The sequence below is a fragment of the Phyllobates terribilis genome, unplaced genomic scaffold (assembly GCF_046119375.1).
Source record: "Phyllobates terribilis strain yellow unplaced genomic scaffold, ASM4611937v1 Scaffold_2__4_contigs__length_985480577, whole genome shotgun sequence".
In the NCBI taxonomy this organism is placed as follows: domain Eukaryota; kingdom Metazoa; phylum Chordata; class Amphibia; order Anura; family Dendrobatidae; genus Phyllobates; species Phyllobates terribilis.
In genome coordinates, this window is record NW_027362762.1 from 863,285,367 (window position 1) to 863,310,762 (window position 25,396).

The following is a 25,396-nucleotide window of genomic DNA, read 5'->3' on the forward strand; positions in this document are numbered from 1 at the left end:
CTTGTAGATCTTCCATTTTCTAATTATTGCTCCCACAGTTGATTTCTTCACACCAAGCTGTTTGCCTATTGGAGATTCAGTCTTCCCAGCCTGGTGCAGGGCTACAATTTTGTTTCCGGTGTGCTTCGACAGCTCTTTGGTCTTCACTATAGTGGAGTTTGGAGTGTGACTGTTTTGAGGTTGCGGACAGGTTTCTTATATACTGATAACAAGTTCAAACAGGTGCCAGTACTACAGGTAATGAGTGGAGGACAGAGGAGCCTCTTAAAGAAGAAGTTACAGGTCTGTGAGAGCCAGAAATCTTGCTTGTTTGTAATTGACCAAATACTTATTTTCCACCAAAATTTGAAAAAAAATTCTTCCCAAATCAGACAATGTGAGTTTCAGGATTTGTTTTCTCATTTTGTCTCTCATAGTTGAGGTCTACCTATGATGTCAATTACAGGCCTCTCTCATCTTTTTAAGTGGGAAACCTTGCACTATTGGTAGCTGACTAAATACTTTTTTTCCCCACTGTATATATATTGTGTGTTTGAAGGGGATTCTCTACACCACATATGTCAAACTCTGGCCCGCAGGGTGAGTATATTTGGCGCACGACGCAGGGCGGGTCTCCCGAGTATATTTAGCCCGTGACACCAGACGGGTCCCTCGCCCGACATCGCACTTTCAACTATATCAACATCCTGGACGCAATGATGGAGGAGGGAGGAACATCAGCTGATGCTCTCTCTGGATCTCTCCCCCTCTGCGTCTGACATCTCAGCACAGCGAGCGCAATGATGTCATTACAACACACCCGCTGTACTGAGATGTGCAGAGGATCTGAAGACACCATGAAGAGACCAGAGCAGCGGGGGAACGAGGAGAGGCGAGTAGTTATTTTTTTAATGTGGGGTCCATTATGCTGTATAGAGCACTATGAGGGCTCATTATACTGTATGGGGGACTATGTGGGGCCCATTATACTGTATGGAGGACTATATGGAGCCCATTATACTGCATGGGGGGCAGTGTGGAGATTACAGTTGGGGAATCATACTGTGATGGGGTCATCATTTTTTGTCGGTAGGGTCATCATACCATGCGTGTGGAGGATTTCACTATGGGGGTATCATACAGTGTTTGGGGGCATTTTTGTTTGCATCATACTGTATTATTCAAGGTTTTTTATCCTTTGTTATTACACATTTAAATTAGGCCATATGCTTTTTACTGCTCTTAGAATAATATATTGGAATAATATGTTATGTAAGATCTATTAATTAATATGTACTTTGTTCGTATGACAGCCCCTTTCAGTTTGTTCCCATATGAAAAAGTTAATTGTTTCATTTAATAAGGAAAAACTTCCTTAATTCTAGACATTTTTTTAAATAAATATCAACGTCGACCCACGACTTTGTCCAAGCTTTTAATTTTGTCCCTCTGTATTTCAGTTTGATATCCCTGCAGTCTACATGGATTTGTGTTCAGAAAAAAAAATAGCTGGTACTGTATTTCTCAGTGAAGTAAATTATATTTCAACAAAACTACACATTGCAGTGCTTATTTCTCCCTTTGCAATGGAAAGGGTGAAATCTGCAGAACATTCCACCCATAACACACAGAATTTGGTACATATTTGACGTGGAAAAATCTAATAAATATTCAGTGGATGAACTTACCTGAGGACATGTTCACATGGAGTTTTTTGGAGCAGATTTGCTCTAAAATCCTACTAAAAACCACTTGTAATATTTTTCTTATTAATTTATATCAGGAATCCAATTTGTGTTTTATTTTATTCTTAAGAAAACACCTGGCAGAAAAAAAATCCATGTCACTTCTTGGAAGCAGATTCTTATGATGTCCTCCAAATTAGGTACACACTTCAGGGAAAATAAGTCTTCAAGAAAAAAAAAACCAAAAGGGAGCGTTTACCTGGAAAAAAAACTCATGGTTTGTGTTTGCCCTAAAAAAAACAGGCTTGGTTCCTACTCTTGAAGCTCAAGTCAAACTTTTTTTTTTTTTTTAATACCAAATCCTGCCCCCCAAAAAGCTACATAGTATTTTAACTAAGCGTTTACTTTAAGAAAATACATGGGTACAGAGATATTTGTTTTAAAGGGATTGTCCTTTACTCCGACAATCCCTTCCCAATCACTATGTTTCCCTACAGTAAAATAGCAACACCTATACTCCCCTACGGTGCCAGAGCCGTTCGAGTAGTGTCGGCACTATCTCGGGGCTTGCGTGACATAATGTCAAGTGATCCCTGGGGATAATCAGAGCTGGCATCACTCTCTCCCCTCCTTGACATCCAGAGGAAGTGAGAGAACAGGAACAGCACTGGACTTCCTGCGGTTGTTAAGAGTTTAATGTAGCTTTTATTTGTATGAGTCAAAGTATGAAAACTGCCCTAGCGGCAATAGGGCGAGTCCTTAATAGGTCGATCATCATTATTTACAAAGAAATGAACTGAAATTTTCTTTTGAGCAAAAACCTTTTTATTACAATTTATGTATAGAATTAAATGAAAGCAGTGAGAGGAAAGGAGGGTTTGGGGGAGGAAAAAAAAATTATAACATCTACTGCACCAATCTGTCGGCCTTGAGACTGGTGGGTGACAGTCCGGCCTATATACATACGTCCACTAGTTTCCTTGGAGAAATATGTTTCTATAAAAGGATAAAAACAACCTAAAAATTCACAGACACAAATTTGCAATGGTCATTGCTAGTGCAGAAAGCTTTGCTCATATGAAAGGTGTGATAAAAGTAATAGTTGTAAAAAGGTTTTTTTCTCTCATTACAATGAGCCAACAAGAATGACTCAAAAAACTGGGATTCATCATGGGTTAAAAGAATGGCAAACAATATTGGAGCTCTTCTATTCTCACCGTTTTTTTCTTGTTGCATAAAAATTGCAAAGTTCTTCTACTAAAAATCAGGGATAGCCGATAAGTCTGACAAACACCAGTCATATAAGGTGCAGGAAAGTTATAGGATTTGCCATTTAGGAAGTTTAGGTCTAACCCCAGAAAGGGAAAAAAGAAAATATATATATATATGTAAAAAAAAAAATGAAATAATATATATAAGAGTCCCTCAAGTGCTGAGGAGTGGATTTAAAACATACATACACCATACTAGAGCAAAAGAAATAATAATAAACCACTGCAAATATGTACAAAATGATTTAAAGACGTTCTGTTTTCTTTACAAATAGTTGGAAATCGGTAGCTGTCCAATCATCCACATTTTTTTTTTTTTATCCTTAAAACTTCTTTACATACTAATGTGGAACATCAGGTCTTTACAAATTACATTCTGCTAGTTGCAGGCCTGGATAAAGCAGGCGGATATCCATTTATATATATATTTTTTACACGGCTCTAGGATTCCACGTGCAGGAGGGCTGCCCCATGGCTTCTCAGTCTGTGGCTTTCCTTAGGAAAAGTCTCAAAGCCTGTTGACAAAAACTTTGCCAAAACCAGGGTTCACAACCTACAAAATGCTTCAGTCATCACTGTCCGACAGGGTTTCATACTGTGAGGAGAGAAGAGGCGCTGGTTCACGATCCCATATCCGGCTCTGCTGGTGTGCAGAACTTTGCGTCATGGAGGTTGGTGCACAAGCGATGGATGATGGAGGGGTGCTGTTCAGTATTCCCATAGTCAGCGGGTTGTACGGGAACTGAGTGGACCCTAAAGAGAATACAGAAACAATCAGCCTTTTATGAGCCACATACGGACACAAATATACACCTTTATCAGCTCCATGCTTTAGAGCAGGGGTCTCAAACACGCGGCCCGCGGGCCGCATGCGGCCCCTGAGGCTGCTTTATGCGGCCCGCAGGCACAGACCCCTTGACGATCCCGACCTGGTCCAGGAGGAGCCGCCGACAGCAGCGCTGCATTGCCGCACACAGAGACTGTCTCCCAGCACAGCATTTCCAATGCCAGCCGCTGGCCAATCAGAGGCCAGCAGCTGATATCTGCGTGTCGGCGCAGCGAGTATGACGTCATTGCCATATGCAGATGTCAGCTGCTGGCCTCTGATTGGCCGGCGGCTGACATTGGAAATGCAGTGCTGGGAGACAGTCTGTGTGCGGCAATGCAGCGCTGCTGTCGGCGGCTCCTCCTGGACCAGGTCGGGATCGTCAAGGGGTCGGACTCTGTGGTGCCTGCGGGCCACATCTGCAGGAAGGACGCAGAGGGAACGGAGGACAGGCGAGAATCATCTTTTTTTTTTTTCTATTTTATGTGTGTGAAGAACAACACGGGGGGCACATAGCCACAAGAGGGGACCTGGATGGGGCACATAGCCTCAAGATGGGGACCTGGATGGGGCACATAGCCTCAAGATGGGGACCTGGATGGGGCACATAGCCTCAAGATGGGGACCTGGATGGGGCACATAGCCTCAAGATGGGGACCTGGATGGGGCACATAGCCTCAAGATGGGGACCTGGATGGGGCACAGAGCCTCAAGATGGGGACCTGGATGGGGCACAGAGCCTCAAGATGGGGACCTGGATGGGGCACAGAGCCTCAAGATGGGGACCTGGATGGGGCACAGAGCCTCAAGATGGGGACCTGGATGGGGCACAGAACCTCAAGATGGGGACCTGGATGGGGCACAGAGCCTCAAGATGGGGACCTGGATGGGGCACAGAGCCTCAAGATGGGGACCTGGATGGGGCACAGAGCCACAAGATGGGGACCTGGATGGGGCACAGAGCCACAAGATGGGGACCTGGATGGGGCACAGAGCCACAAGATGGGGACCTGGATGGGGCACAGAGCCACAAGATGGGGACCAGAGCCACAAGATGGGGACCTGGATGGGACACATAGCCACAAGAGGGGACCTGGATGGGACACATAGCCACAGGATGGGGACCTGGATGGGGCACAGAGCCTCAAGATGGGGACCTGGATGGGGCACAGAGCCTCAAGATGGGGACCTGGATGGGGCACAGAGCCTCAAGATGGGGACCTGGATGGGGCACAGAGCCTCAAGATGGGGACCTGGATGGGGCACAGAGCCTCAAGATGGGGACCTGGATGGGGCACAGAGCCTCAAGATGGGGACCTGGATGGGGCACAGAGCCTCAAGATGGGGACCTGGATGGGGCACAGAGCCACAAGATGGGGACCTGGATGGGGCACAGAGCCACAAGATGGGGACCTGGATGGGGCACAGAGCCACAAGATGGGGACCTGGATGGGGCACAGAGCCACAAGATGGGGACCTGGATGGGGCACAGAGTCACAAGATGGGGACCTGGATGGGGCACAGAGCCACAAGATGGGGACCTGGATGGGGAACATTGCCACAGGATGGGGACCTGGATGGGGCACATAGCCCCAAGATGGGGACCTGGATGAGGCACATTAGTACAAGATGGGCGCCAGGATGGGGACCTGGATGGGGCACATTAGTACAAGATGGGGACTTGGATGGGGAACATTACTACAAGATGTTTTCCATTATTACTATATGATGCTAATTGTAAAACAATATTACTGTATGTGGCCAATTGGGGGAAATAAAATTGTAAAAAAAATAAAAAATAAAATAAAGCATGAAAAAATATTGGGCACTAAAAATGCTGTTTTATATGTAAACTAAAGTAAACACAAAAAAGTGCACGTTTATTATCGCCACATCCATAACGACCCAAGCTATAAAAAAATAAACACGGCAAAAATGTTCAAAAGGTGTATACAAAAAAAATGGTATCACTAAAAATGTCACATTGAACAAAGAATGCGGCCCCCCAAATTCAAATTTTTCCCATGTGCGGCCCATATACCCAGCCGAGTTTGAGACCCCTGCTTTAGAGCAAGTCCGGGGCCATGCTGTGACGGAAACAGAAATAGCCCAGGAGTGAGTACATGATTTGCAACCTAAGTTCACAAAAGAGTATAAAAAAAATCATCAAGAATTTCATCCAGAAAACTCATTAGTTATCAGTGTGCAATCCATTTTCATACAGACGTAGTTTTTAAGAATTTACAGGACCATTTACATTCAGTAAAAATCGGATGATATACTGTGGCTTTGTATGGAATCCGATTTTATTTTTTTGTGCACCCCGAAACTTGAATGGACGAGTCTCATTCGACACATGGAAGTAGCTTGTGCAGATTCAATTCGTGAAAAAAAATGCTTATTTACACTGCTCCATTGAACAACATTGATGATAGTACTGTCCATTTTTTTCACTCAAAGCGCTCAGACCGAAAATATGGTAGTGTGAACTTGGCCTTAAGCTTGCAGATGCAAGCCAATTCCTACTAGGAGTAAGTAATAAGTTGGCATAGGAGTCTACATGCTATGGATTGGATTTTACAATAATTAAATGTTCAAGCGAGGCGAGAGTGAATGACATCGCCTTTCCCAAAAAGGCTTTGATGTTCTTTCACCTAAAACAAACCGAATGATTTTTGTATTTTTTTTCCTGTCCTTTCAGCAATTTCCCATTGAGATTTAACAAAAAAAATGCAAATTTCGGCAGTAGAATGAGCAGCAGGATATAACACAAGAATACACCTTCTGCTGAGGACCACAAATAAGGTTATGACTTTTGAGAGGTATAAAGTGCAGGTCACATCACATTTACACACCGAAGGTTACAAAATACAAGGAAATGACATAATATATGTAATTGCCATTGGTTTACTATGAGCTTACAACTCCAATTTTGAGTTACCAAATTATTTTCATGAACAGAAAAAAAAAATACAGTATGTCTGCCCAAGTTTTCCCAAAATGTAACTACGACACGCTATGTAATGGGCTTGTAAAGCAGATGTGCTTGCTCTCACCTGTGGAAGAAGGTCGGTCTTCCCAGGCCCATGCAGGGGCCTGTCTGTAGTCTCCTTCTGAGTGAACGGAGGAGACAGAAGAGGGCCGTTCAGCCCCCAAGTATGCCTGGCTGCCAGGCATGGGGGACTTCATTTTGCGGCTGCCAGATTTGCTTATCAGTTTTTGCTTGATGGTTCCTCCGCCTGTAACATGGAGAACTTTTTATAAAAGGTAGTCTGAAAGGGCTGATGGGAGAGTGCAATACTGGTGCAGGTCAGTCCTGCAGATCACAGAATTGTGGGCCCTTTCCAAAAAGTGAATGGAATGATGACCTCCATATTTTACCTGCGGGGGGAACAGCAAGGGCAGCACCCTGGTCCCAAGGTATAAAAGTACTGGATGTGTGACGTTCCAATGGCAATGTTTGATTTCATACTACTACACATTTATAGGATTAATGGACATAAATAAAGGTAGGTATCTGATACTACCTTAGCCGCTATGTTATCACAAGGACATAAAATCCTCTGCTGATTTCTAATACCAACCTGAATTTGGGGATGGATTTGCTTCTTCTCTGCGGGAATCACTGTTTGAAGCTGAAGCGTTGCCTTGTGCTACACTCATTAGGACACTGTGGTCATCCGACTTGTCATCAAAACTGCCCATTAAAGCTTTACGGATAATGTCCTCGAGACCGAGATTACTGGCAGGATCGGCAAAGGAATGACCTCGAGAACTGATGGCTCCTGTGGAAAAGGCAACGGTGGTGCAGTTATTATTGCAATGATTCTTCGGATAGGCCATCAACATTAGATGGACAGTGGGTCAGACTCTCACTACCGTAGCAGATCAGCTGTATCAGGTGCTTTGGTGGTCAGCTGGGACCCCAACTTATAATATAACAATGTTAATGACCAAGCTAACCTTACATCTGCTAAAGCTTTTACCAGCTCTATGCTCTTACCTGAAGAAGTGACTGCCGGCAAGTTAAAGATCTCGGTTCCTGGTTGAGCAGCAGCTGTAATAGATAATTCCAGCTTTTATTAGTCCGTTCTCAATTATTGAATGAGACAGACAAATACAGGGGGAAATACAAGAACAATGAGAAAATATCCTGTATAGACATGAGTAATACATGAATGTAGTCAGACAGACAGAAATTTGTTTTATTATACGACCTATCACTGACTGTTGGAAGAATCTGGTGCTCAAATGGTTTACATCACCCCAGTAATCCCAAGTCTCTGGCTACCAATCCATTCATTATGTTAGGAATACAAAACTAGGGTATCATGGCAGAAGGGATAAAATGAAGTGGACGTACATCAGTTGGTCATGCTAAAATATCAGGAAGCCTCCTGATGAACCTCTGGGAGGAGGTGAAACGCGTTAGACTCAACATTTGAGATTAGTGGCATAATGTTCCATATCATATGAATGTGGTTTCTTATCATGGACAATGAATCCTATTTTTTTATTATAGCTTTTCATGTTGAAATATGTTACCTTTGATGCATGACTCGTTGGAAAGAATTGATCTCATGTTTGGACAAGGAATCACTGGCTTTTTTTGAAATTTGATCCTTCCATTGTATCCGCGCATCTAAAAAACCTTGTAAATTGTATTTTGACTGTCCCCGGATATTTAGGGTAAACCAGGAATAGTTAGGGCGAGTCGTCGCGGAGCGATTACGCCATTTTGTATCCTCAAGGGTGCCAACCTCCGCAGCAAGGTAGGGAAGGATCTCTAGAGCATGGTACAGAGAGTGTGTCCCATATAGGAGCATCTGTGATGCTATATATATTCTTGCACTTCACGTGTGGGTTTTTTTGGGGGTGGATTTTAATGAAATAATAAATAAAAAATGTGTTTTTAAAGGGTAAAATTTTCTTTGTTAAACGTATAAACATATATATCGTCTTCATAACTGTTTGGTAAAACGAATACAAAACTAGCCCCAATACTGTATGGTGATGACTACTATGGGGAGAAATTTCACACCACTGCCAATATACTATTAGCCCTAAAATCCGCCCATAATAACAGTGTGTTATGGTAAGACTAAGAACCACCAGTAATTCCCACAAGGTGCCTTGTTGTGGGGTTGTCCAAGGTTGGCATGAAAGTCAGCGTGCACCGTCAGGCTTTTCAAGGGTCGGTGGCGAGAGTGGGAGGTCACATGACCGCACGTATGCTATATGAGTACTTGCATTGAGAGAGGCCGTGCACGTCTAGTCAGAATGTGGCCGGGAGTACACATAGCTCATACCTGCGGTCACATCACTGCCTGGTGTGAAGATTCACATTGGGTGACACCAGACTTTCGTGACAAACCTGGACATAAGGGGCAAATGGCCCAAAACAGCCATATGCAGATGAGCTTGTGCCTCGGCATTTATCCTTGGCCATATTGCAATGCTTGTTAGAGTCAGATATTGACATGGTGTAGCCATTTCTCTCCTAGGTGGTACTTGCGACACAGCTCTAGCGCAGAACAAAAAACATTTTGCTTAATTTCATGGAAAATTGCCTACTAACTGGTTAGATGGTCTTTTAAGGAGAACCAGTACAACTCCAAATAGAAGCACCAATGTAGAGCCCACCTGCTGTATGGGCAGTGCGGGATTTACGTTTTAAGACCCTTTAGACACCATGTCATGTCAAAAAAGTAAAAACATCTCACACCACCTGTGGTCCTCCTCACCTCCACCCATTTATTAATACAATCAATTTCTCAGGCACCCTTCTCTCAAGGCCTTTTTAAGATTTTTTTCAGATGAACATATAATATAGTACGCGTGAGCCAAGGACAGTACATGGACCCATAACTGCCAGTGCATATGGCTAATTTTCCACACAGACTAGTGATCTGCGTGAAAACAAAAAACACAACAGCATGCAATATTCTAGTCCACTTTATGGACCACACAAGTGCATGTAAATAGCAGACAGCACCTGAACTTGTTTGCGGTGTGTAAAAGCACACGGTGCCAATCACGTCCGTATTTTATGGACACGACTGGCCTGAGTTTAAGTACGGCTGTCTGATCCTGGTCTAAGACGACCATCCCTAATTAGACCAGGGTTTCTTGTGATTGATATTCAATTCCCCAGCCTCCTGGCATCTTCTTTAAGAAGACCATTTTTGCACTGCAATTTTGGGTTGCCTTCATTAATATTAGTTACCATTTCCAATAATTGAAACAGATTAAATTGACTTTGTCCTACTGGACGGAAGGCAAGTTCTCTATAAGGTTGCGTTCCCATGATGAGCTTTTCGGTGACTTTTTGATGTTGAAGATTTTCTGCAGCATTTCTGTACCCATTAAGATGGGTTACTTGCATTATTTGAAAAATATGCAGCATCAAAAACTCACCAAAACTCATAGTGGGAACCAAGCCTAAGAGGCATTAACGTAGTATCAAACAGAATTTTTATAGAAAAATTAAGATTGCTCAGAATACAGAGGAAATAATAAAGTAATTGTCATTGTTCGCATTAACTCTGGGATATAGTAGGTTTCATTGTTGCCACCCCAATTAAAGTTAGAAAAAGAAAAGAAGAGAGCAGTTCTGTCCCACTTACCCATGTCAGAGTCACCGCCACCAGAAGAGTTTAACTTACGAAAAATCTCTTGTTTCTTGAACATCACCATAGGGGAGGTATTTTCTAATTTGGTGAAGAAGGAGGGAAGATAATTCATATTTCCTGGTGAACGGGAGTCATTCCTAAGAAAAACATCAGCAGACATGATAAGGAATGAAATGACTGGGAGGAAGCTGCATATATACACAACATAACTACGAATCATATCTACTGGCCTATATCTTTCTCTATCTATCTATATATCTCTCTCTCTCCATCTATCTATTAGTAATTGCTGGACCTCAATAAGCTCTAAAGCAGAGATGCAACCAATAGCAAGAAACAAGTGGTTCCAAAATAACAAAAATCCCACATATCCAGTTAGGTCCATATATATTTGGACAGAGACAACATTTTTCTAATTTTGGTTCTAGACATTACCACAATGAATTTTAAACAAAACAATTCAGATGCAGTTGAAGTTCAGACTTTCAGCTTTCATTTGAGGGTATCCACATTAAAATTGGATGAAGGGTTTAGGAGTTTCAGCTCCTTAACATGTGCCACCCTGTTTTTAAAGGGACCAAAAGTAATTGGACAGATTAAATAATTGTAAATAAAATGTTCATTTCTAGTACTTGGTTGAAAACCCTTTGTTGGCAATGACTGCCTGAAGTCTTGAACTCATGGACATCACCAGACGCTGTGTTTCCTCCTTTTTGATGCTCTGCCAGGCCTTCACTGCGGTGGTTTCCAGTTGCTGTTTGTTTGTGGGCCTTTCTGTCTTAAGTTTAGTCTTTAACAAGTGAAATGCATGCTCAATTGGGTTGAGATCAGGTGACTGACTTGGCCATTCAAGAATATTCCACTTCTTTTCTTTAATAAACTCCTGGGTTGCTTTGGCTTTATGTTTTGGGTCATTGTCCATCTGTAGTATGAAACGACGACCAATCAGTTTGGCTGCATTTGGCTGGATCTGAGCACACAGTATGGCTCTGAATACATCAGAATTCATTCGGCTGCTTCTGTCCTGTGTCACATCATCAATAAACACTAGTGAGCCAGTGCCACTGGCAGCCATGCATGCCCAAGCCATCGCACTGCCTCCGCCGTGTTTTACAGATGATGTGGTATGCTGTGGATCATGAGCTGTACCACGCCTTCGCCATACTTTTCTCTTAACATCATTCTGGTAGACGTTGATCTTGGTTTCATCTGTCCAAAGAATGTTCTTCCAGAACTGTGCTGGCTTTTTTAGATGTTTTTTTTAGCAAAGTCCAGTCTAGCCTTTTTATTCTTGATGCTTATGAGTGGCTTGCACCGTGCAGTGAACCCTCTGTATTTACTTTCATGCAGTCTTCTCTTTATGGTAGATTTGGATATTGATACGCCTACCTCCTGGAGAGTGTTGTTCACTTGGTTGGCTGTTGTGAAGGGTTTCTCTTCACCATGGAGATTATTCTGTGATCATCCACCACTGTTGTCTTCCGTGGGCACCCAGGTCTTTTTGCATTGATGAGTTCACCAGTGCTTTCTTTCTTTCTCAGAATGTACCAAACTGTAGATTTTGCCACTCCTAATATTGTAGCAATTTCTCGGATGGGTTTTTTCTGTTTTTGCAGCTTAAGGATGGCTTGTTTCACCTGCATGGAGAGCTCCTTTGACCGCATGTTTACTTCACAGCAAAACCTTCCAAATGCAAGCACCACACCTCAAATCAACTCCAGGCCTTTTATCTGCTTAATTGAGAATGACATAACGAAGGGATTGCCCACACTTGTCCATGAAATAGCCTTGGAGTCAATTGTCCAATTACTTTTGGTCCCTTTAAAAACAGGGTGGCACATGTTAAGGAGCTGAAACTCCTAAACCCTTCATCCAATTTTAATGTGGATACCCTCAAATGAAAGCTAAAAGTCTGAACTTCAACTGCAGCTGTATTTTGTTTAAAATTCATTGTGGTAATGTCTAGAACCAAAATTAGAAAAATGTTGTCTCTGTACAAATATATATGGACCTAACTGTATTTCTAAAGAGCAGGACATGTAGGATGCATGTGAGGAAGAGGCTGTTAATTAGGAAAGGAGCAACACAAAGAAATTGAGAAGGTACTGAAAGGGAACCAGTCATGTGCAAAAGCTTCATTTGCCTGCAGATGTCTGGTTAATCTGCAGGTTTATATTATTACAATGCTGCCCGGCTTCCTTACTGAAAGTGCGGTTACAAGGAGGAAATCAACTTACATCCTCCTGGGAGCCGCTTGCTTTCAGTCATAGGGGCGTGCATAGAGTGACAATAGTCAGCACTCACTGTACTGTGAGTGACAGCTGAAATCAGTTGACAAACACTGTGTGCGTGCAGCGCTTCTGTGCAGAGCAAGCTGTCAATCAACGTGCCAGGGACTGATTACAGGTGCTGCCCACCATGTACTGAGCGGTGACTGTAGCCGCTCCATTCGCTCCCCTATGACTGAAAGCTGGTGGCCCTCGGGATGATATAAGTTCATTTCCTCCTAGTATCTGCGCTTTCAGTAAGGCAGCAGGGCAGCTGTTTATGTGCATATTAGGCTCATATGTGTGGATAATCAGTTTTGTTGGTCTTTTTTTGCTCATGTATGTTCTTTTTAAGGAAGAAAGTGATAAGGGGGAGGGGTAAACTAGTCACAAACGATGTCTTATTACACATGGTCATCTATCATACCTTTGTTCAGCAGGCTCAGGTCTCTGCGGCAGCAGCATCATGTTGTCCTGTTTGGCATGCATGATAGAGGCTTGTGGAGGAGAGATCGGCTCATATGGCTCATTCATGTGGCCTCTGTCTGGTGACTTTCCAGGCCTGTTGTAGAGAAAGCATCATATCGTCTGCATTAATCTGCTCTGTCTCACACTACCACTGCTGATCAGATCGCTAAGCTCTTTATGTTTGTACGACATGGAGCGAGGTATACACGCCTGTAGATCCTTGGTCAGATACACGTTCTACTAAATTTCCAACATATAAATAATTCCCATGCATGTCTTTACCTTCCCCGGGGCTTGTCAGGCATGTTTTCAGGCGATACCCTAGAAGAAGGCCTCTGGTGATGCACCGGCGGTGCCTGCGATTCAGGACTGAACCTGCTGGTTTTGGATCGGATGGGAGCAGATGGCGTGGCGGTGCTCTGGAATGTAGATGTCAGGGGCTGCTGAGGAGCCTGGCTGGTAGACTGGTTCCTGGCAAAGTCTTGGGTTATTATGTGCTAAAAGCAAAGAACGAACAAGTTAAAAACTAAATTATTGAAGTACTAGAGGGGCACTTTATTGATGAGATATCCAACCTTGCTATGTAGAAAAAAGAAAAATAAAGGGGAATATAACATGTATTAAGCTCAAGATAGATTAGATTCATTTTTCCAACCCGAGCAATGAGTATATATTCTGATCTTATTTACCATATTAGCCATTTCCACATAAAGAATGATATTTCTGATGGGCCAAGAAACTATAAGAGTTAGATTTTAAATTTTGTTGGGGCAAATCGATTCGCACATCACAGTCCATGAATACGTTGCTGGACAGGGTTAGAGAACCAACTCTGACAGCATCCAAGGCTCTTCTTTTGGTGCAACATCAGTGGTATTGAGAGCCGCGGATGTCATCCGGTAAGAGGCGGTTCTCCGGCTCCCGTCCAGCAGCCACAGATCATTGCCGTGGCCGATGGACTGTGCGCATCAGTTCACTCCAACTCTCAAGTAACAAAACTTACACATATGTGATCGGCAAGGGTGATCAGCCTATGGGTCTGCGGCACAAGCGCGGGTGCTTGCTGTTGGGGGGATGGAGACTCCTGCTGCTGCCGGTAGCGATTTGCTTGTCCTTCATACTGTCGGCTACTTTCAGCTGAATGATGCAGAAAACACATTGTAAAATTGTGAAGTTTGTGCATTCTTATAATGATCCACGTATAGCAGGGCTGGACACTTACCTTCTGCTTGGTTTGCTTTAGGGACTTCCTGGGGGTACGATTCTTTTTCCTGCACCGGTACTGGGGAATTTGCTGGGCTGACCACTTCAATTGTGTCCCTGGGAGGCTCATAACGATGGGAAGACACTAAAAAAAAAAATCACAGAAACAGAATTTCCAGTCACTCACTCTGTGGTTGATGGATGTGGTTGGGGCTTTACTCACACAATGCAGTATGGCGCAGTCTGTTGCCTTAAAGGGCTATTCTCTTCTCCAAGATCCTATCCCAATATGTCGTAGGTGTAATAATAATTTTAGCAAATACCTCCAATTAGAAATGTAGTATAGTTTTTCTCATTTGATATGTTGCTTACCCCATGTGCAGGGCATTTCAGTAGCATAGATATCTATGGTTACGACCACTCATATAGTGACAGCTAATTCTTAGTGGTCGTAACCATGGATACCTAAGCTACTGCAATGCCCTGTACATGGGGTAAGGTACATAGCGAATCAAAAGAACTATACTACATTTCTAATTGGAGGTATTTGCTAATATAATAATTATTACACCTGCTACCTATTGGGATAGGATCTTGGAGCTGGAAGTATCGCTTTAATCCTAAGCAGAGAATTACTTACATAAAAGAATAAAAACCATAGGCCAAAACATGCACTTACTGCTACTGGAGGAATCGGAGCTCTGTGAGCCTCGCTCACGGCCATCTTTGTCAGAGGCAATCTGTTGGGTTATGATGACATCAATAAAATTGGCTGCTGTAATCGTGGTCTTTCCTCGCGTTCGTAACTCCTCCATATGTTTCCTTTTGGTGTCTGCGGCTCTGTCTTTTCCTGCTTCTGAATATACTGCTGGAGCTTGCTGACTCTGGGTTTTACTACTAGAGAAACTTGATGAGGTGTATGGGCTCTGAACCAGTCTACGCTCAGACTCCATCTGCTGTTGCTCCATTGCTGCCCGTCTAGCTATATTTTCCTCGGATCGCGAAGATTCGTGCTTGCTTTCCTTTGGCTTGTTAACTTCCATCTGAGGTGCAGAGGCCGCTGCGTCTACCAGGGCAGCCAATGCATCAGCAGCGGTGCTGTACCGGGTAGCAGGGATCCCTTGGGTGATAGAGGGCCCTCCAGGATTGAGCGGCCTAGAGGAGCACAGAGATTACAGGTTAGGACGTTATGGCAAAAATGTAATCTGAACCCTGTCCAAAAAATAAATAAAAATGTCTCGGACGCCTATAAGGATTTGTGACGGAGCATTGACGGAAGCTCTATTAAGAAGTCCCTTTTTACAGAAATCATAGTGGTGAAAAAGGTGTAATCAGAGAAATACTTACATTATTCTTAGCTGAGCAGGGTCTAAAGGTGTAATGACACTTTTCCCATTAGCTCCATGTAATATACTTGGTCTCTGTTGTATCAAGTTCTCCTGGGAACGAATTGATGGCGATGGCGAACGAACATACCCATGACTACCCGGCCTGCCAGGCTGCTCAGTGACTGCAAAGATATTATAGTACTTAGTTATAGACTTACACTGATGATCAATCAGTTATATACACTCCTCAACATTCAAATTGCAACACCAAAAAGGAAAAGTTGTCCAATTATGGAAATCATAGGAATCAAAATTTTCAAAACATCTTTAATTTATTCAGTATCCAGTATGAGCGTCATGCACAGAAACCCCGAATCTACACCCAATGGCTGCTATCAATGATGTTATTAATGGTTGTCTGACGAATGTTCTGTCACCCTGAAAGCACTTGTTCAAATCATCAAGATCCGCTGCTGGCAGCTCACTTAGCAACTGCCGAACAATGTGCATTGAGAGACTAGTCCAGACACGCTGTAGGACATGGTAGCACTTTTTGGCCACACAGGCTGCTCGCAGGAGCATGTGGACTGCCGCTGTTGGGTTGAAAAATGACTCCTGGGACACTGGGGAGAAATGGCCGTAGCACTGGTTTCATAACTAAATCTATATAATGCTGAGTTGTTACTGTACGTGGAATGAAGACTACAGTGGTCTAGCTACCGTACATTATGCCACCCCACACAATAATCCTGGGATTGGACCGATGTGATGTTCCCTCACTAAGGTCTCTTCATGGCATTGGCCACATGGGTTTCAGACCAATCTCTGGCTATCTTTGTCTCCAAGACAAAAGCTGCTTTCGTCTCTAAAGAGAATAAACCTCAATACCAGTCTCCATTGCAATCTTGCTCTGCACCAAGGTCGCCTTAAGGCCCCGTCACACTTAGCAACGCTGCAACGATCCCGACAACGATACGACCTGTCAGGGATCGTTGCTGCGTCGCTATGTGGTCGCTGGTGAGCTGTCAAACAGGCAGGCTCACCAACGATCAGGGGAGCAGCGACATCGTGGAAAGAATCTTTCCACGATGTCCTGCTCCTGGTTACCAGCCTGCTGAAGCAGGAGCCAGCTGGTAACTATGGTAAACATCGGGTTACTAGGGGCACACGCGCTCCTAGTAACCCGTTGTTTATCATGGTTACCACTCTGCTACGGTGAGCGGGAGGTTACCGCTCACTTTAGCAGGCTCGTAACCATGATAAACAACAGGTTACTAGGAGCGCGTGTGCCCCTAGTAACCCGATGTTTACCATAGTTACCAGCCTGATCGCTGCTCCCGCTGGTCACACACAGCGATGTGTGCTGACCAGCGGGAGGGCAACGACCAAAAAATGGTCCAGGACACTTTGCAGCGATCAGCGACCTCACAGCAGGGGCCTGATCGTTGCAAAGTGTCACAGATAGCGACATCGCTGGTGAGGTCGCTGTTGCGTCACCAAAACCGTGACACAGCAGCGATCTCGCTATGTGAGACGGGGGCTTTAGCGCAATGTCGTGCAAACGCCTTCTGATCATTCATGTAGATAATGTTGGACACCTTCGGCTTCGTATGTGACCTCCAATTTCACTTGCAGTACAGAATGGATCACTATGCGCCATCTATCTAATCTGATGATCCGTCCATGCAGAAGTTTGCCTCTGTCCACCTTTTGCTGCCATTCCAGTTTATCGTTGTCCCCCAACCACTGAGACAAGCAATATTGAACAGTGCTGACATCTCGGCCAATGCACGTAGTGACCTGCTGAAGTTATAAGCAGGGTTTTTCAGTTTACAGAGGTTGTCCAGTCATCAATGTCTTATCGGCCAGGGTCCGTCATCTGGCAGCTTTTCTTGGTGTTGGCGGCTGCCGGCTGTAAGTATTTACGTGCCGAGCTGCTCCATCTACTTGTAGTGGCCACCGCTGGGTACTACACATCTGCCTTGATTTGAATAGGAGGAGGATGTGCAGTACTAAGCCCCAGCTGCTACAAGTAGACGGAGCAGCTCCGCAAGGGAGAACTTCCGGCTGCCAACACCGATAACAACTGATTGGTGGGGTGCCGGACCCTGGCCGATCAGACATTGATGACCTATCTCTAAGGATAGACCATTAATTTAAAAGTAGTGGACAATCTCTTTAAGCATTCTATCAATTTCAGTTTTCTATAACTGGCACGTCAACGAACAGGAGGCATTGCACAATTGCCCCACAAGACTTGATCCAATTTTTGAAGTTTAATGTGCTAATAAAACTTCTTTTAAAAGTTGGGTGCTTGAAAATTTGACCATTTGCAGATCTTGGCGTCACCTGTTACTTACTCGATTTGCATCACCTTCTTCCTTGTCCTCCTTAGTGTTGCAACTTCAATGTTGAGATTAGATATAGAGGTTTAAGAAGACTAGTCGCCTTTTTCTTTACAAGGCCAAACTATTGGGATTGTATCTCTTCACACAAGATTTGTATATATATTATGACTTACTAGGCCGAAGGTAATGTTCACTCTGAGCGGAAGCTGCTACAGCGATTCTCTCTCTCTCCCTTTCGCGGTCTCGTTCCCTTTCTCGCTCCCGCTCTCGCTGCTCTTTTTCCCGCTCACGCTCTCTTTCACGCTCCCTCTCACGCTCCGCATTGGCAGAAGATGCAGCAGCTGTTAGAGGTGACGGATGCCCTGAAAAATACAATAAGATGAAAAAAAATGAGCAGGGTTTAAGTGGAGAAATCATAGTCAAAGACAAAAAAGGGGCCATGTATAGGAAGTAAAAATAAAAAAGACAAACCTGGAGACATGGAAGCTGGATTATATGGTCTTGGAGGAAAAGCTAGTTGTGTCCCTGGTATATAAGTGATTCTGTCCATTGGCGGGGTACTAGTTCCTCCAGGATGGGGGACCAGGATAGTGGGTGGCATGTTGGTCAAATCTATAATTCCTGTGGAAAGTAGAATTACACTTAGACAATAACAACTCATTGGCTTGTGAGCATACACAGAAGGGACAGAATGCAGGACATGATGCAGGACATCAGTGGACTTACCTCGGGCTCCTGGATATGGAATAGCTAGCCCCTGGTCTCTTGGAGAAAGCCCTCGACTAACATCTGGTCTTAAATTGACTTGCATTTGCTGGGAAGTGATGTAGTCATTGAGGATTGTCTGCCGCGTGTTCTCCATTGCATAGAGCTGGTACTGACTTGGATAGCCAGGAGTGGGAGACAGCTGTCTTTGAAACAAGTAAGCGGCAGCAGCTGTTCAGAGAGATGTGGCAAAAGTTCAGGGTTAAATATCTTTTTTTTTATATACCAAAAGCAGAACAAAAATTGTAAGTATTCATTTTAACAATAAAAAAATCATTTGAAGTTGTTTTTTTTTTTAGTTTTGGAAAAACTTTTTTGCCCAACTACGGTTTATTTATTAAAAAACAAACAAACTGAACCTTACTCTCCCCTCCACAGGTCCAGCAACAAGTCTACACTACTGCTCCCAGTGTCTGTTATTGTCTGCAGTGGTGACATCATGTCAATAATGCTGCAGCCAATCAGTAGTCTCTGCGGTTCCATGTGGCCCATGCTGTCACTTTGGGCAGAGCCACTGAGCTCACTGATTGGCGATCGGAGGAATGTCAGCGCTGCAGACAGTGGGCGTAGCTGTGGAATCTAAGCATAGGACGCCAGGAGACGAGGTTTCCGAAATATTTCACTGATGCTGCAGATCGGCAAATCTATTGCTGGAAGAAGTGTTAAAGATGAAAGCAAGGTGGGCGATTTTTGTATTCCTCCATGCTATTATTGTATTTTTATCGACAGTACTGTTGATTACATACCAGGATCCAGAGCTCTGTGGAACTGGATGGGGTCAAGATGAGGCGGCAGATGAGCTCTGTAGACTTCCCCAGGGGCAGGCCCGCGAAGGTGAGGGTCAAAGGGACTGTGAGCAGCGGATGGATCCACACCCGGGATTGGCGACTTCACAACAATGTTCTCCCTCTGTGTAGGGGTTAATGTGCTTTTTCTCTCATGACTGGAAGACTTCCCTGGAGTCAGTCCACCTGAAAACACATGAAGTACAGTAAGGAACCTGGCCCTGCATTTCTTTTGCCACCTACAACTTTTTCTTGAAACCTAAATCTTAACCTATTTAATTTTTTTTTTCGAGGCTGTAAAAAAATCAACTTTACATCCTCATAATATCAATCGTGTGCAGCAAAAATCAGTTGTGGTCTTAAGAAAGCGTGTGGTTAAGAAAGCGTTCTGCAGAGAAAAGTCAGAAGGAGCTTTTATTCTTAACCTGGCCATACAAATTAATAGCGGTCAGCCTTTGTAATTGCTTGGCTGACAGCCATCGCTCCCAACTCCCCCAAACACAGGAATGCTCAGTCCGGCCATCTACACGCTGAGTAGAAGTATTGGCTGACCTTCAGCAGGTCAGATCCTTCTCTTCTCTGACGTCATTTATCGGGGAATAGTAGTGAAGCTCCCATACACATTGGGTTAGCCGATCACGAGAACTTTTATCTCTGTATCGGGGGGGTTTTACGATTAGTGTAGGTCCCTATAGTTGGACTTCCATCAATGACTAGCCACATCATTGTTTGCATAAAAACTATCTAACTTACTACAGTATTGGAACATACGTTCATTCACCATAAAATGTAATGTCACTGACACCAGGTTTTGACAAGCTTTCTCAAGTAAAGCTGAACTCCTACCTTCTGATGAACGTGCCATGGGTGAACATCTGGACATGGGGCTGGGATAGTTCACTGGGGTTCTTCTAGCGTTGGCATCCTCATATATGCCAGGGCTCAACTGAGACTTTGTGGCTTCGTGGAGAGTTGAGCGGAGAACAGAGGTACCAGAACGTGCCCGGATTGCATCAGATGTTTTAGGGTCTTCATATTTTGTGCGTTCTACCACTTTTAAATTTTCTGGCATCATTTCCATCTGTGGCACCCCACGTTGAAGCCTACTTGGACCCATGATCAAGGACTTGACGTTATGCTTAATAGTGGACTGACTAGACGCACCTTCATGTTTTATAGGTGTGCCCTGTTCATAATAAACCATTAAAAAATAATAATAATTACAAACAAAGAACCAACACTTAAAAGTCTGCCTAATGCAAACTGAGCATGAACCATACCTGGGATATCGAACCGTCTATTATCGTCCGAGAACTCTCTGGGGTTTTGCGACTTTCTTGACCCAGGAGATCCTGTCTAGGGATTTCATGAATGGAGCGTCCCATTTCTTTGATTGTAGTGACACCATCATAAGGTTTGCCTTTGGTGATGGCTCCTTCAAACGATCGTATTGGTGGACTTTCACGTTTTATCTGCTTGGCATACTTCAACCCTTCTTCAAAATTCTCAGACGCTGCCCTTGGGGTACCTAGATGCCGATTTAAGAGAAATTTGGCTGCTAAATTAAAAACCTTAAATTGTGGAATATGAGCGATCAATATTTGATATCACATGAAACTGTCTCTAATCACACGTCTACAGTGTTTCATCTGACAATTACCTTGCATGATAGAGCCAGACATCACTGGCCTCTCCTTAAGATCTGGGTGGGAGCCGCCTTTAGGAAGAGTACGACATATTAATCCTGGGAACAATAATAAAAAGGAAACTGGTTATAACTCATGCGTATATAGTAATGAAAATAACATTCAGGTTTGTTACATGGCATTTCTATCTTCGCTAGGCCAGTCTTGATGAAAAAGGTTCGCTTTAGAAAAAGCCGTCCAGTGAATTATTTTCCATCCCGGCAACCACCACCTGTTACACTTTGCACTTATTTTGTACTTGCTTCCCTGCATTTTGGACCCTTCTTTCCTATACTTCACACTTTAACTTTAGTTTCCCGAATTAATCATATAGTTTATCCCTCTTTGTTCTGCTATCACACGACCAGTACCATCTCTGTCTGTATGGAGGACTCTGCTATTATCGTTCTCACTATATTCTTCTAAGTAACCTAATAATTGCAAAGGGAGCTGTGGAATCATCATCAGTAATTGTGATAACATTTTCTGTCTTTCCCCGCCCTCCCCACATAAAGAAAGTGTGGGATACATTGTATGCAGTTACATCATACAGGAGGCTCTGGTAATGGAGATGGTAACCCTTTCCCCCCCTCAGAGATCATAATGATATGTTATTCTCAGGCCGGTCACCATGACACTACATGACCCAGTTGACGAGACGTATTCTTTGAATTTCCAGATAAAAAGCAACTGAGTAAGGGAATTCTAACTGAATTACAGATATTAGGGGTCTAGTAAAAGAATGAATTAAAGGGAAAAAATCACTGAAGTGCTACTTTAAAGAGATGCACACATTTGAGTCCTGATTTATAAGGGAAGTATTTTAACATATTGTTACATTTAATACCAGGATTTAATGTTTGCCCCAAAAATCACAAATTATCACCTATCCACCAGATAGGTGATAAATGTGCTGGAGGTCCATCAATCATGAGAACAAGGGCCCAGAGCTCTTCATTTGAATGGTAGGATGGCCAAGCATGCGCATTACTGCTCGGTTAAAAGCCAATTGGACTGACTGAGATAGTGAAGTGCTGTACTCCGCCATCTCCATCCCTCCCATAGACAGTGAATGGAGGAGCAGTGCACGTGACCACTGGGCCTTTCAAATAAGAGACTAAGGACTTTGATTCTTGTGATTGGTGGAGGTCCCAATGATGAAACACTTGTCACCTATCTTGCTGATAACTTTTGATCTTGGGGCAAACCCTTTCATGTTACCTGCTTTCATTATATGGGTAGTAATAACAATGGCAATTACCTTCCATCGGTGCTGACACAGCGGATTCTCTCACTGCTAAGTTCTGCTTTATATTTCCTTCCATAACGTCATAGGTTCTCTTCAGTGTCACCTCTGGGGCGCTCCTGGGACTCCGAGTGCCGTCTCGTAGATTCTTAATGGCCGCTGAAATTAAGTTGTAGGTCACAGGCTTTATTCTGGTCATCCAAGCTTAATTACATATCTATAGATTGTGTCAATGCCTTAGGGTAATTTAAGGACATAATAAAAATACCTTTTTGATTCTAGTTAATTAAATATTAAAGCAATTTTCAGTTTCAGAAAATCCTTGTACCCCGGTTGAAGTTGTTTAAAAAAAAAAACAACAACATGCGCTTTAATTGCCCTCCCCAGGTTCAACGCCGAGTCTCTGCCAATGCTCACATCATCAACGCTGCGACCAATAAATGAGCTCCGCTGCTCTGCCCTAGTAGATGGCACAAGATGCTGAGCTTACCGACTGGCTGTAGCACTGCAGACTAGAGATGAGCGTTGTTCTACTCGAACTGTTCGCCAATCTCAAATTCGAGCTGTTTTGGGCGGTGTTCGAGCCGGTCGGCGAACACGAACAATTTGAGAAAAATTCGGCTGTTCGAGGTTATGTTCGATAACTGTTCGTGCACCAAAATCATAACTGGATTTTTTCTCAGTAATGATGAAAATTAATGTTAATACGCAGTTTGAGTGTACAGCGGGGCGGGGGGAGGGGCAGGGGATGGATCTCTGCAGGAACAATGAAGATCTCCATTTTTTTTTCTCTTTCCCGCATTTGCAGTGGGGAGGTGCAATCTGTCAGCCTATCAGCAGCGCACACACGGAGCGAAGTGCTTTTTTTCACACAAGCAAGGGCATGTGTGATTGGCAGTGTATGTCACATGTCCTTGCCCTATAAGACCAAGCCATTTTCCCCGTCGCCACCATTTTCTCACTGCTGCAGCTGCGTGTTAGACGGCACCGCTGTTGCTGTGTGCGCTATACCTTGTTAATTTCAAGCCAATTTTCGCACAAATCTACAGATAGCTTGGGAGTAGGGAATAGTTGTGATTGCAGTCCTTTTAAGGACTAGGTTACAGCATTTCCTACGACTTTTATCAGGCAGGTCTGTGCTCTTAAATAGATAGATTGTGGGAGTAAAGACTAATTGTAATTGCAGTCCTTTTCAGGACTAGGTTACATGAGTTCCTATCAGTTTTTGCCAGGCAGGTCTGTGCCAGTGCTGTGCAAGTTTTTTTCACAGCATTTGGCTGAATCTAGCAAAGCTAATCCTTTTTGGCCTATTGCAGAGTGTGTTAGTCAGTGGAGTAGCCTATCTGTGTTGCAAGATATACCACCTGTGTATAGAATACCAATTTTTTTACTGCACCTAGTGAAGTAAAATCTTTTGGGCATAGCATCATTCTATTAGTCCATCTATACTGACCTCCATCAGGTTGCAAACTGAATATAATTTTTTTCTGCATCTAGCTCTGAAAAAATATTTGGGCTTCTAGCAGTGTGTGGGACTTGGTCTATTAGTCCATCTATACTGACCTCCATCAGGTTGCAAATTGAATAAAAAAAATTTCTGCATCTAGCTCTGAAAAAATATTTGGGCTTCTAGCGGTGTGTGGGACTTGGTCTATTAGTCCATCTATACTGACCTCCATCAGGTTGCAAATTAAAAATAATTTTTTTCTGCATCTAACCCAGCCAATAGTTTTGGCCTAATACCACAGTTTGGCCACTCAGCTCTGCTCGGTTACCATCCATTGTTTTTTTGTGCAAACAACTCCAGAGTTGTGAATTAGTTAACCACCAAAATGAGTGGAAAAAGGCCTGCTGCTGGTGGAAAGGGGAATAGGCGTGTTGGGAAGGGGAAAAAAGGTTGTGTCCGTGGGGTAGGTGTTAAAGCAACAGTAACATCTGCAGAAGAAAGACCATCTTCCAGCCAAACTAAAATGTCTACTTCTTTTAGCGGACAATGTGATAAGATCCCTTTCTTACGGCCACGCCAATCGCTACAAATTCCAGATGAGGCACAAAAACAGCAGGTGCTTCAACGGATATCAAGTGCTCCTTTAAGTGGGCTCTCCTCCACATCAACTTCAACATCACAAATACTCCAGTCCTCAAAGGTGTCACCCAAATCGCACTTGCTTCCTCACAGCTCCCAAATCTCCAGCTGCCCGTCTGAGTATGAGGTAGAACAGATGGTTGAGTCTGCAGAGCTGTTTACTCATACTATAGCCTGGGAATCAGAGGTCGACTCCAGCGCTTCTGTGAATCCAGACGAGGAAATGATCTGCACTGATGCCCAGAATCTTTATGAGTCGGATCCAGGACCAGACGCAGAAGGTTCTGACCATAATGTAGACCCTCATTCCCAAACTGTAACTCCTGTTGGTGGAGACAATGAGACGATGATAAGACTCAAATACCTGATTGGAGCGACAACTTTAGTTTTTTGTCAGGGCAGGAACAGGTTGGCTCTGAGGACGACGGGTGTGATAACGCACAGGGTGATGATGATGAGGTCGGAGATCCCACTTACTGTCAACCCACAGTCAGCCAAGAGATGAGGTCAGCAGAGGAGGTGGAGGAAGATGCTAGTGACGACGAGGTCAGGTTGCGCCTTCCTGGACAGAGACGTAGTACTGGAAGCACGTCAACAACTGCATCCTCAAACACAACTCTGCCTCTCACCACAAGTCGTGGTGGCTCTTCAGGTCGCATGGGTGCTAAGCCTTGCATAGCCTGGGCATTTTTTCAGATCGATAAAGATGACCCAACTCGTGTTATCTGTAACATTTGTCAGCAAAAGCTAAGTAGAGGCCAAAAAATACATAGTTTGAGTACTTCATGCATGAACCGGCACATGGACATGAAGCATAAGTTG

General features: G+C 43.8%; 1 protein-coding gene across 8 annotated transcripts in view; it reads right to left on the reverse strand.

The window, feature by feature from the left end:
• Positions 1 to 2,466: 2,466 nt before the first annotated feature.
• NCOR1 (nuclear receptor corepressor 1) overlaps positions 2,467 to 25,396 on the reverse strand; it is a 161,358-nt gene continuing 138,428 nt past the window's right edge. For 5 of the 8 annotated variants that reach the window (XM_073668000.1, XM_073668005.1, XM_073668002.1 and 2 more), the window contains 19 exons: positions 22,504 to 22,647; positions 21,218 to 21,301; positions 20,838 to 21,085; positions 20,404 to 20,743; positions 19,519 to 19,743; positions 18,734 to 18,943; positions 18,479 to 18,628; positions 18,181 to 18,369; positions 15,679 to 15,841; positions 15,011 to 15,486; positions 14,351 to 14,476; positions 14,132 to 14,265; positions 13,411 to 13,625; positions 13,088 to 13,222; positions 10,388 to 10,530; positions 7,765 to 7,818; positions 7,346 to 7,546; positions 6,818 to 7,000; positions 2,467 to 3,688 (listed from right to left, as the gene is read on the reverse strand). In XM_073668000.1, coding sequence (XP_073524101.1) covers positions 3,501 to 3,688; positions 6,818 to 7,000; positions 7,346 to 7,546; positions 7,765 to 7,818; positions 10,388 to 10,530; positions 13,088 to 13,222; positions 13,411 to 13,625; positions 14,132 to 14,265; positions 14,351 to 14,476; positions 15,011 to 15,486; positions 15,679 to 15,841; positions 18,181 to 18,369; positions 18,479 to 18,628; positions 18,734 to 18,943; positions 19,519 to 19,743; positions 20,404 to 20,743; positions 20,838 to 21,085; positions 21,218 to 21,301; positions 22,504 to 22,647 — 3,608 coding nt within the window. In that variant the 3' untranslated portion in view covers positions 2,467 to 3,500. The remainder of the gene's footprint in view (positions 3,689 to 6,817; positions 7,001 to 7,345; positions 7,547 to 7,764; positions 7,819 to 10,387; positions 10,531 to 13,087; positions 13,223 to 13,410; positions 13,626 to 14,131; positions 14,266 to 14,350; positions 14,477 to 15,010; positions 15,487 to 15,678; positions 15,842 to 18,180; positions 18,370 to 18,478; positions 18,629 to 18,733; positions 18,944 to 19,518; positions 19,744 to 20,403; positions 20,744 to 20,837; positions 21,086 to 21,217; positions 21,302 to 22,503; positions 22,648 to 25,396) is intronic. The other 3 variants (XM_073668007.1, XM_073668006.1, XM_073668001.1) reach the window with 2 other exon arrangements.